The sequence below is a fragment of the Cucurbita moschata genome, unplaced genomic scaffold, assembly GCF_002738365.1.
Source record: "Cucurbita moschata cultivar Rifu unplaced genomic scaffold, Cmos_1.0 Cmo_Scf00028, whole genome shotgun sequence".
In the NCBI taxonomy this organism is placed as follows: domain Eukaryota; kingdom Viridiplantae; phylum Streptophyta; class Magnoliopsida; order Cucurbitales; family Cucurbitaceae; genus Cucurbita; species Cucurbita moschata.
The window spans coordinates 3103893-3115313 of record NW_019268544.1 but is presented as its reverse complement, the minus strand read 5'-3'; the positions used below and the strand labels follow the sequence as shown (position 1 = coordinate 3115313).

The window sequence follows — 11421 nt, the reverse complement described above, 5'->3', positions numbered from 1 at the left end:
CCCTAAAAATCAAAAAAAAAAAAAAAAAAAAAAAAAAAAAACAAGTTATTGAAAACTCTCATCTTCAGGGTACCAATATCGGTTATATATCCAAAGTGAATCAGCAGAAACAGGTTCGTTGTCATGGTTGCGATGCCATGTATAATATGCATGAGTTCGATTCTTTATTTCAAGAATTGCATGCCCAAAGCTTGCCTCCCTAAACGCGGAGTAACTTGGTTGTGGCTCCGTAAACCTGCGTTCATCATTGGGTTTCAATTTATTCTATCCCGATCAAAGATATGAAGGCATATATATATACTCACTCGTTAGCCAGGCCTTCAATATTCCCGCCGTCGCCGATGGTTATGTAGATCGGTGCGTTAATGTCTCTAACTGGACTGCATAATCTATTCGTTATATTGTATCTCACGTTCGACACTCGCTCCTACCAGAAACAAACAATCAAGTCCATTCAATATTTTTATCAAATACCCATCTCACAAAATTGTCAAAACAAATCACTTCAAGCAGCAATCCATAAGAACAAGAAGAGAAAGGAAGAAGGTTAAAATACCGAACGCTCATAAGCATGGATATGGCCAGAAAGAACAAGATCAACTTTGTTCTGAATAAACCATGATTCAAACATGACCCTCATGCTCTCTCCTTCCATATAATGGTAATTGTAACTATTATACCAAGGAGCATGAAGCATAACAATCAACCATGGAGTCTCATCTCTCTTCACCTTCTTAAACTCCTTCTGTAGCCACTCGTATTGTGGAGTATATTTGCCTGAAAGATCAATAAAACTTCATCCTTATCTCTATTTTAGACAGTAATTGAATACCCAGATCACAGATTAATGAGCACACACACCATAAGCTGAGTAAGAAGAAAGGACTATAATGTAGGCAGATGCACGCTTGATCGAATACCAGAGTGGGGATGTGCTTTGCGCAGTTTTATAAGGAACGTGATACCGATGCGTATAAGGTTTAAAAGGGGTGTTTTCTCCCTGAAACAATCAAATCAAATTAGCTTCAAATTTCAAGTAGAAATAGATATAAATATTGTTCTCTGTTCTTACAATTTGTGGAGCAAAATCTATTTCGTGGTTACCGGCTGTCCAAATCCATGGCTGATACGCAGTGCTCTTCTCCACAAATCGACCCCATGTATCCCACTTCCTATTGTCGTGAAACGGATGATTATCGGCGTATGAAAGGTCTCCGGCGAACAGAACCGCTTGTCCCTTCGGATTTGAATAATAATGCTCAAACGTTTGGTTCGAATCATAAGTCTGTCCAAGATCGCCTGCAGTGATAATGTCAATACTGACCCTGATTTATTAAAACAGAGAATGCGATCGAATCACATACGAGAGAAGAAAAACACAACGAACTGTTACCAATGATGCCGAATGTGTACGGAACATCTGGATCGACCCTGGGAGGCGTTGTGAAGAAAAACCGACGCGTTGCATTGCCACTTCCAAGCTCGTAGAAGTATTTAGTGTCGTACTACAACGCAATTTCCGAATCAATTTCAGGACCAGAAAATACGGATAGAGCATAGGGTTTAAAAATCAGAGCCAGAACAAACCTCAAGATTGTTTATGGTGGCGTGGTGGATGAATGCAGAAGTGTAATTATAATATTTGTAAGTGGTGATTCTGGAATGTGCTTTATTGCGGCGATTCCCGTCCCCATCCGCCGCCCAATATCTGACAACAGTAGGTTTGGGCGACAATGGCGTCACCCACGAAATTATAACGCCTCTGCCATGGCGATCTCCCTGTGTAATGTGAACCTGCAAATCCATCAAAACAATGAAAACCAGTTGAAAATCAATAGTATCTGAAATCCTGAAGATCAAAGAAATTGATCAGGCGATACCTGTTCGGGTGCGTTGTAACCGGCGGGCGGGGGGAAAGCTTCTGCAGGCATATCCACAGAAGCTTCAAGTTTCCGCATGAATTTACTGGTAATACCTCCATTGCAGAGATTGGCGAGAGAGATCGAGAGAAGCAGAACTATAAACTGTGAAATCGCTGCCATGGCGAGGGATTCGAAAGGGTTTTGAGAGGGAAATGAAGTAATTATTTTAGGTTTTATAGATATAGAAATGGACAGGCGGTTTCTTATGCGCGTAGAAATTTTCGTTTTCCGTTCTGATATCAAATTACCAGTTCAGCAAAATTCAAACAAATAAATTCGGTTGAAATTTAATTTCTTTAATTTAACTAAATATATCTAACTCTAACGCATCAAACTCAAATTCATGGGGCTTCATAAATTTTTTCTTTTTAAGATAAACTATTAATACAATAAATTTAAATCTTAATATAAAATATAATAAATCTACTGATAAAATTTTAATATTTCATGTTTCTTAGAAAATAAATAAATTATTTAAAGAATTAAATTTTATATAATAAATATAAAGATGAAGTGAAAAGGGGACTGAAGCATTCCCGACGTGAAAATCTATTTGAATATATTTTATATAGCGGTCGTAATCATGGATTTTATATTTGATATATTTGATCTCATTTTCAATATTTGGTTAAGTAGAATATTTTGTTTTTTATGATTTAGTTTGTAGATTTTCGATCCCACCTATGTTTATTGGATTTTTCATCCCACTTTTGTTTCTCTATCAGTATCATTGTTAACAAAATCTCTCTCCAGTAGATACGTTCTAAACTTTGAAGCGAATGTTCAAATAGAATAATATTTGCTAACGATGAGCTTAGGCGAGAGATACATTTTATAACATTTGGACCCCCTTCCTCGTATTTGGGTGCTTGGGTATCCACCGTAAGCATTTCTTCGTTTGAATCCTGCCCTTAACTTTAAGGCTATGCCATTCTAAGGTGCTGCTAAATGGAAGGATCTTGTCAACGTCCATGAATGATAAATCATAGATCGAACTGCCGACATTAACTGTGGAAGAGCGAAGGAAATTTATTAATCAATTAAATCAATCACACATTTTTTTTTAGTGCATATTAAATTTATTAATTTATTAATAGAGAAACTGAAAATGATTGTTTATAACATGACAAATATAGGAAATCTGTCACACATTTTAAATTATATGAATATATTTAATACATATGATATTTATTTTTTGCATATAAAATAAAATAAAAAATTAGAAAGAAATTTGGTCAAAATGAAGAGGGGACATAGGTTGGTCCATGAAAACCCCAATTTGTGTGGCTAATAATGGTCACTCTTGATCAGCCATTCAAAGTGGCCTCTATCATTATTCACGCCATAATTAAAACAATATATATATATATATATATAATTTTGATCGAGTTTGGAGTCGGGCGGCTAATGTTATTTTCTGTTTTTATTATTTAAAGTAATGATATTTAAATTGAAACTATTATATTAATTTCTCTTGTCGTTATTTGAATTAGAATCATGGTCACCTTTTGTATAAGATAAGGTTTTTTAGACATCGTACTAATTAATAATTATATTAATTTTAATTATATCAAAAAAAATTATTTTAATTGAGCGTCTAGATTTTTAAAAAAATATGCACATTTGTGAGTTTTAAATTACGAACCTAAATTAATTCTTTCAAACATAATTTAAACAAATTCTTTAAGAGTAGAATCTGATAAATAATATAAATTAATACACTTGTAAAGTTGATAATTTAACTTACTTTATAATTTTTATTATACTATATTCTAAATTTATAGGTATAAATTGATTTAAATGCTGGGTGAATAATTATTAAAATAGAGTGGAAAATGTGTAAAAAATAAAAAGAAAAAGAAAATTAGGCCCCAACAAGAACTTGTAGGTAACACATGAACGAAAAGACATTTCTAGCCTCTATCTACGGAATATTAATCTCCTATATTTATATATAGCGATTCATTTTGAGCACGTGGCCTAAAAACAAGGGATTAATTTTAAATTATTAAAAATAACAAAAAAAATTTTAAATGTGAACTTAATTTTTTATTTTTTAGTTTTGAGTTTTCCCGCGTAATCCAAAAGAAAAAAAAATCTCACGTTGCATGGAATTTAATTTGAAAGCGGTCCATTAACTGGGGGTGGCAAAATCGTGATTAATGACAAAGTTAAGGTCCATTTGTGTGTAAAAAAAGCATTTCTAGTTGCTTATTTAAAGGAGAAATTCGCGGTGTGATTAAAATCCGTTTCGTGCGTCGGTTTTCTCAGAGATTCGTAAAAAGTAAGGGAATAATGGCAGCCGCAGCAGAGGGACGAGTCATTCGCTGTAACACCATTGATTCATGGAACCAACAAATTCAGAAGGGCAATGCCTCTGAGGAGCTGGTAAGCACCGTTTCAATTCTATTCGATAATATGCTCCTCATTTCAATTGGATATATGATCATAATTGATTGTCTTTTCGGCTGAACAATGGCGGAGTTTTCCTGTTTTTGCATTATTTGATTTGATCTGGAGTCTGTTGTGATTCTAAATGATATACATATGCGCGATGAACTTAAGTTTTTCATTCTTTGATCTTTTTTCTTTGCTTTTGTGATATGGTAGAAAAAGTAGTGTTTCGAATCTTTCGTGCTTCACTTTTCTTTATTCAACAATCAATCTCATTGTTGTCTCCCACTTATTGCTTTCCACAGCGAACAAATTGGATACATGTTTTAGTAGATCTTAGATCATTATACGAAGCCACCCAACCAATCCAATCCTTGACTACATTTCGCCACCAATCATTTTCTCGCCAGAATAGTTCCTATTTTAATGTAGTAGGGAATAAACCAATTATTGAGTTCTTGACACTTGAACTTAGTTACTGTTCGTGTCATATAGTTCGCTTTTGCTCATGAGTGCTGAAACTGATGCAGATAGTTGTGGATTTCTCTGCATCATGGTGCGGTCCATGTCGGTTCATTGAACCTTTTCTAAACCAGCTTGCTCAAAAATTTCCCACTGTCACATTTCTAAAGGTTGATGTGGATGACCTTGAGGTACTGTAGATTATAATTTATGAGTACCTCTCCTGCTTTCTCTTGTAAAAGTGTGTTGATTGGTGCAGTCTGTAGCTAAGGATTGGGGGGTGGAGGCAATGCCTACTTTCATGTTCCTGAAAGAGGGAAGAATTGTGGACAAAGTGGTTGGAGCTAAGAAGGAAGAACTGCAGCAGACTGTATTCAAGCATATGTCTGCTACTGCTTCTGCTTGATACTCAATCATGGACGATTGGGCTCTGTAGTAGGATATAAAGGACTTTACTATACTAGGAAACCGCCATAATTTTCAATTCTTGGTTACCAACTCCTATCCGCTTGCTTTGTTATTACGAGTGAACATGGTGTATTCTCCCTTTAGAAGTGGCTTTTATTGCTTGTCTTTTCTTCTTCCTTATAAGTGAAAAACATTGTCATTTTTGCATTACTTTAATTGGGATTTGGAATCTGATATTCAAGTGAGCCATTACTTGGACTCGTGAGCACTAATTTTCTCCATAAAGCTGAAAGGAAAAGAAATTGATTTCTTTAGGAGGAAGATTTGTTTAACATATCTTATTAGATTGTTCTGAATTTGCACCCTTTGTTAAATTCGATTAGACAGTAAAGTCGTGCATTTTGGAATGAAATTATACCCTACTCCATAACTGGAGGAATCTGAACCTTAGGATCTTATCATATCCTATGCAAAAAGGTTCCACTCAAACAAAAGGAAACGGATCCTAAGTGGGGTTGATTTTTTCCCCCAATATAACAAACTGAAATAAATTACAGGATATAATAAATTAACTATTTCTTCTCAAGACCCATTTCCAGTAAAAATGCCAGGAATGGGAATTGAAACACAACCTCAGGGCCTTAGATTGCAGAACCCCGGGGATTACAAACTTTACGACCTATACCTAAGAATCTATTGCCTTCGGCACCACACACATCCTTGAAGAAAAATCGACTCAAAATGAAAATCAAATCATCAGACACAACTTGAAAAAGTACTCCTGTACCTATTATCCTTCTGCTTGCTCTTGTTACTGGTAGTTGGAAGTTTAAGTCACTGAATGCCACCCTTCATAGGCAGCTAAATCCTCCTCTTTTCAGCCAACTCAATCAACCCTTCCAATTGGTTTCTGCAGCCGTAATTGTCGGAGCACATACAGCTTCAACCGATAGTCGCTTCAACACATTTGGGCATGGATCTTTCCCAAAGTTAGTATTGGATATGGTAACGGCACATCTTTGCTTCCCTATGCAGCTCTGTAGAAAGAGAGATGAAAATATGAGGTGGGATTTATATATAGACAATGAAACAAAAAGCAAAAATGGATCTTAGTTTTCCCACCTTCTCTAGAGTGTCGTACGACATAGGAGCATGGCAAGTTCCTTGCTGGTAGCTCCCGCAGGTTCCTAATGGTGTTCCAAAGCTTGCAAATTTGATTGAAGTTATGGAATAACCTACAGAACACTTAAGATGAACTTTGGGTCTATGTAAATCCTCCGACTTTTCATAGCTTTCAATGTGCCAATTCTTAAGAGTTGGATGGTATTCAGAGACATCAGCACAGACACTAGTCACTGATCTCTTCACCAAACTGATGCTTGTGGGATTACCTCCAAGTTCCTCAAAGACTACTAACAGATTGTCTTTTGGCTTCAACCAAGCACGAGGCACATGGTACCTGAAAATGAAATATAGCTGGGTTCTGTAAAAGAAATTCATTCTTCAATATTGATGAGCTTTTCCCTAATGAGAAGAAGTTACCATCTTTGTGTTGGCTGGCCACAGCCTTGCTGACACTTGAGAGGTCTAAAGCTTCCAGCATAATTGCACTTCTCACAGTTACCAGTGGCATATGCAGTCCAGTATCTTCCAATGCTATGTCCATTAATCCATATTTGACCCTTCCCCATTCCCTGCATGTCTAAAGCCAATGGCTCATCTCCTTCAGGGGCATCAAAGTTACTCTGCAAGTGAAATGTGAGGTTGATATTTTTAAGAGTCATCTCAACTTTCTTTGTAAAATCAAGTTGAATTTCGGGTCAAGAGGTACCTTGTGCCAAGTCAGTGGTTGCGGTGCTTGTGCAGCCAAAGATCCTTTCATCCATTCGACTGAAGAAATACTGTTTGGAGATCTAAGATTCATGGCTTCTCCTTTCAGCCCAACCTATTTTAGTACGTAGAGAGTGAGGTAAAGTTTGTGGGAGATGAAATCATAACAATTGAGAAATTTGAGTAAGTGATCAAACCTTGTAGGTCCATTTTGCCCAGGATAAGTCCAATTTTCCTTGATCAAGTCCATGAAGAGCAACTGGACCTAGGATTCCGGTGTTCCATGTCTCATAGTGCCCCCCAACATTCTTCAATAACAACAATTCAAAATGTGAAATTAGCAACAAATGGATGTGTAGGGTGGGGATCCAAAAGAAATACTATTGGAAGTTAAGGGGCCATTTGGAAAATACTTGGAAAGCAATTGTCTATTTTTGTTTTCAATACTGTATTTTGAAAATTGTGATCGAGTGGCTTGTAAAATAGCTCAGATTGTACAAGTTCTCCAAGCTTAATTTAAGCACCCCAACATCTTGGGGAGTGATCAAGAGAATTCATGCCTTTATAGTTTTAGTATGAAAAGCTACATGGGAACCCCTTTCAAGACTAACTTCAGCATCAATTAAATGGGCTATGTAAAATGAGGGAATAAAACTCACTGGCAATCCCACAGCAACACTCAGGAGTGCAATTGTGTTTCGTCCAGCATGAAAATCGACTTTGCCAGTATAAGTGAATCTCCGATTTTCTCTCGACCCAAATGCAGAACCTGATAAACGACCGATAGTTATTAAAATTTCCTGCTTTCTTCATGAGAGGTGGCATCAAAGAAGAATGAAATAGTACTATACCTGAAAGCCTCCCATTAATAAAGATATGCACAGCATGGCCACTTGACAGAACAATCAGTGTGGGGAGTTCTCCACCATGCAGGAAGGATTCTGTTGAACCAATATCTACACTGAAGGGACATTGGAAAGGAAAATATTAGGTTCCCTAGCATCAGAAAACCTGAGCTAACCTCAAAGGCAAAACATCGCCTAAGCAAACTTTCATGGTTTCTATTTGATCAAAGATTAGTCTATTTGATTATATTTCCACCCCCCAAAATTCTTCTAGGCTTTTTGTGATTTAGAAGATCAGATGACAAGATGATCGGTAAGTTAGACTCCCAACGATTTTTATCCACATAATTGGATGAAGAAAGATGAAGTATAAAGTAATTCATTATCAAATTGTAAGCAAGCAAGAGTCTGACCAGTACAAAGTGGTCTCACCTAGTAATATACCATAGGTAGTCACTAGTATCCTTGGTAACATTTATCTGTTCCAGTAAACCAGAAGTAGTCATTGTTGCTGTGCTATCATCCTCAGCAGAAATGTCTTCGTTGTAGCTTTCCCATAAGAACACAGGAGAGTTTGTTGGTAGCATTTCGAGTTGTGATGTTTGAACTCCAACCTGGGAAACAAGTAAATAACAAAGCAAGGTGAGCCGGAACCAGATCCAGAAGTCTTGGCACTAGCTAAACTAAAAGCAAGGAATTTTTTTCAAACCTTTGCTGTATTGAAGACTACGTTTCTACAATCAGGAAGGATACTGATGGACCATGGAGGCAAACTATAGTGCACGTTATTGAACATCACTTTTGCAGCTGAATTTGTGTCATAATTTGAAAGAAAGGCTGTACAATCTCCTGATTCTGATGTGTAAACATAAGCCTGGAAATGTTGAATGTCGAGTCTCAGTAACTCTGATTATGCTTAGATGATGAGAGCCAAGAGAATCACAGACTACAAGTAAAAAAAAAACCTGTTGAGAGCTCCCTAGAGAAGTCACAACTGGATCTGCTGAAACTAAAGCTTTTTCGCACATCTTCACCACCCTATGAAGCTCCTTCAAATGACCGTATTTTGGCTGCCTAATCAAACCTATCATCGTTTTTGAACAAAGAGGTCAATGTAAATATTCCAAAGTATCAATAGCATAGGAACAGCACTATATCCATTTTTATCATATTTTCTAACTTTCTTTAACCAGCCATGTTACATCCACAAGGTCTAATGTGTGAATAAATAATGTGCCTTTTTAGCAGTCATGAGCACAATCCCTTTGGTTTTTATGCATGTCCGGAAAATTATCTTGAATAAGTGACATTCAACTCTCACCATATTCATCAATTGGAGCATCATAGTCATAGCTGGTAGTGATAAAAGGTCCTCCTGCTGTGCGTCCAAAGTTTGTCCCTCCATGGTACTGTCATACAACGAGATGAGAATTTTATAGGATAATAATTTACAAAAAAGTAGTGCTTGTGTCACAGAAAACCAACCATGTAATAGTTAATAAAAGATCCTCCTTTTTGAATGAACCGAGCAACGGCAAATGCCAAATCTTGAACTGGCCTCTGGTGAATTGGACCCCCGAACTCATTAAACCTTCAGGTTTGTCAAAGGCAAATCAGCAAAAATGAGGAACTTTCAGATGATCAATAATGAGATAAGAGAGTCTGTTACAAACCAGCCACTCCATGCCTCTGTCCACATTGTAGGTTTGTAGGGTTTATTGGGAGAGAATGTATCGCAATAAAAGCCATTGCATGTATTAATCTGTCACAAGACAAAACCAGAGTTTCATAGACAAGCTTTTGTCTTTGCTTGAGACTGAGTTCCAAGCTAAATAGCTATAGCAGAACAACAATGAACCCCATTTCAAAAATTTGAGTAACATAGAGAAGAGAAGTGCTCACCACTGGATCTGGGGCATCCTCTTCCTTGCACATCACCCATGGGACTCCAGTATCCAGTCCTACAGCCATCTTTGCCGCCCAGGTCATGTAATTTTTCCCAGCAGCCCCAAATAACTTGCTCTGTACTCCATATTCATTCTCAATCTACAATATCAAAAACCCATTTTATCGTTGCCATAATTTCAATCATTCTAGTTCCAATTAGAGCTATTCTTCAAAAGAAAGAATTAGGACCTTTTATGTTCTTTGATTATCTTGCCAAGTAAGAAATGAAAACTAGAAATCAGTACCTGAGAGAGAATGATGGGGCCACCTTGAGACTCAAACAACTTTTCACTTTTCATCATCCCCACAATTTTTTCTGTAAATCCCTGCATTGCTTTCTGTAACACCAAGAGTGATTTAGAGGGGTTTTCCATAAACTCTGGGCAAAACTAATAAAACATCCCAATGGCTATTAAAAGTAATGCATTTCCCCTTTTACTTTAGCTTTTAGCATATCGATTAAAGAGGCGTGCATATGCAAATACCTTGAAAGGTTCATTATCAGTTCTGAAACTTATGCCTGGGACATACTTCAGCCAAACAGGAAACCCTCTGCAGGAAGCGTTATAGATTAGAACAAGGGAAAATGTTGGTGCGAAGTCAAGCTTCTCGTTGAGAAGAGCCAAAAAAATTAAGAGAGAGATGAAGATCATAAGTAAGAAGGGGGTACCCAAAGTTCCATTCTGCACAAACATAAGGTCCAATGCGTAGGTTTGCGTAGAGTCCAGCTTTCTGAATGGTTTTTATGAACCTCACCAGATCATATCTCCCTTCGAAATTGTACTGAAATTCGTAGAGAACATAAAGGACAAGCAAAATGAGGAGGAAAACAAAGAATTTTCGGAACAAGTTTATGAGGATTACAGTACATTGCCAGGGGAAGGCTCATGGACATTCCAAAACACATAGGTTTCAACAGCATCAAGACCACCTTCTTTTGCTTTCTGTATCAGACCTTCCCACATCTACACAAATTCCATGCCTCCAAAAATCAGAAACAAAACTCCGAACATTCCCACCAAGAACAAAAAGGGAACAGAGATGTGTACCTCAGGAGTGCTTCTGGGGTAATGTATGGAGCCAGAAAAGAGAACTCTCCTCTGCCCATTGATTAAAATGGCCTTTCTATCATAGGTCACACTACATTGAACAAGCTGAACACCCAGAAGCCAAAATAGCCCCAAAACCACTATTGAAAGCTTGGAAACCGAGTTGGTTGCCATTCTGAGCAAAAAAAGAAAAGGACTCGGAGACTTTCTTGCCAATGAAGGGAAAGTTGAATGCAGATCTACAACGCACCGAGAGGAAAAGAGGCTCCTATTTATGATCTATTCCAAGCATCTGTTACCACAACCAAAGCAGCAGAGGAGCTCATTCCCAGTTTGAACACGGCACTTAGATCCGAGCCTCCGATGACTGCAAATCAATGAACCTATATGCCTGGCTTTATATACAGCCTCCACTCACCGACAGTCACAAGTGTCAAAAGCCACCACAGCTCACTAGCAAAAAGTGAAAGATGCCGTACCTCTAGTGACCTACCAAACTGTGATTATAAAAAACAAAAGTAGCAAGTAAACGGCTTACATCAAGTGATTAAATTAACATGTCAT

The 11421-nt window shown here is 37.3% G+C and overlaps 3 protein-coding genes across 3 annotated transcripts; 1 reads left to right on the top strand and 2 right to left on the bottom strand.

The window, feature by feature from the left end:
* Positions 1-29: 29 nt before the first annotated feature.
* LOC111463433 (purple acid phosphatase 5-like) lies at positions 30-2079 on the bottom strand. The gene is made up of 8 exons (XM_023107365.1): positions 1881-2079; positions 1588-1794; positions 1394-1505; positions 1073-1299; positions 862-1000; positions 557-777; positions 306-427; positions 30-235 (listed from the first exon to the last, which is right to left on the bottom strand). Exons 1-8 carry the CDS (start codon positions 2040-2042, stop codon positions 46-48), a joined length of 1380 nt encoding a protein of 459 aa, XP_022963133.1. The 5' UTR covers positions 2043-2079; the 3' UTR covers positions 30-45.
* A 2090-nt stretch (positions 2080-4169) lies between these two features.
* LOC111463317 (thioredoxin H-type) lies at positions 4170-5435 on the top strand. The gene is made up of 3 exons (XM_023107198.1): positions 4170-4310; positions 4847-4969; positions 5038-5435. The coding sequence occupies exons 1-3, from the start codon at positions 4218-4220 to the stop codon at positions 5182-5184; spliced, it is 363 nt and encodes a 120-aa protein (XP_022962966.1). The 5' UTR covers positions 4170-4217; the 3' UTR covers positions 5185-5435.
* A 182-nt stretch (positions 5436-5617) lies between these two features.
* On the bottom strand, positions 5618-11263 carry LOC111463315 (beta-galactosidase 3). Its single transcript, XM_023107197.1, has 19 exons — positions 10858-11263; positions 10678-10773; positions 10479-10591; positions 10294-10360; positions 10054-10146; positions 9764-9907; positions 9535-9623; positions 9347-9452; positions 9183-9270; positions 8827-8945; positions 8571-8735; positions 8294-8475; positions 7868-7977; positions 7676-7785; positions 7214-7324; positions 7018-7131; positions 6729-6931; positions 6309-6645; positions 5618-6223 (listed from the first exon to the last, which is right to left on the bottom strand). Exons 1-19 carry the CDS (start codon positions 11029-11031, stop codon positions 6077-6079), a joined length of 2568 nt encoding a protein of 855 aa, XP_022962965.1. The 5' UTR covers positions 11032-11263; the 3' UTR covers positions 5618-6076.
* Positions 11264-11421: the final 158 nt, after the last annotated feature.

Coding starts and splice junctions, on each gene's coding strand:
- LOC111463433 (XM_023107365.1), bottom strand. CDS start 2,042: ATGGCAGCGATTTCACAGTTTATAGTTCTGCTTCTCTCGATCTCTCTC. Junction 1,300..1,393: donor GTACACATTCGGCATCATTG/GTAACAGTTCGT, acceptor TTATCACTGCAG/GCGATCTTGGACAGACTTAT. Junction 236..305: donor ATTGAAGGCCTGGCTAACGA/GTGAGTATATAT, acceptor TGATGAACGCAG/GTTTACGGAGCCACAACCAA.
- LOC111463317 (XM_023107198.1), top strand. CDS start 4,218: ATGGCAGCCGCAGCAGAGGGACGAGTCATTCGCTGTAACACCATTGAT. Junction 4,311..4,846: donor GCAATGCCTCTGAGGAGCTG/GTAAGCACCGTT, acceptor AAACTGATGCAG/ATAGTTGTGGATTTCTCTGC. Junction 4,970..5,037: donor TTGATGTGGATGACCTTGAG/GTACTGTAGATT, acceptor TGATTGGTGCAG/TCTGTAGCTAAGGATTGGGG.
- LOC111463315 (XM_023107197.1), bottom strand. CDS start 11,031: ATGGCAACCAACTCGGTTTCCAAGCTTTCAATAGTGGTTTTGGGGCTA. Junction 9,453..9,534: donor ACAGAGGCATGGAGTGGCTG/GTTTGTAACAGA, acceptor ACAAACCTGAAG/GTTTAATGAGTTCGGGGGTC. Junction 6,646..6,728: donor GGCCAGCCAACACAAAGATG/GTAACTTCTTCT, acceptor TTTCATTTTCAG/GTACCATGTGCCTCGTGCTT.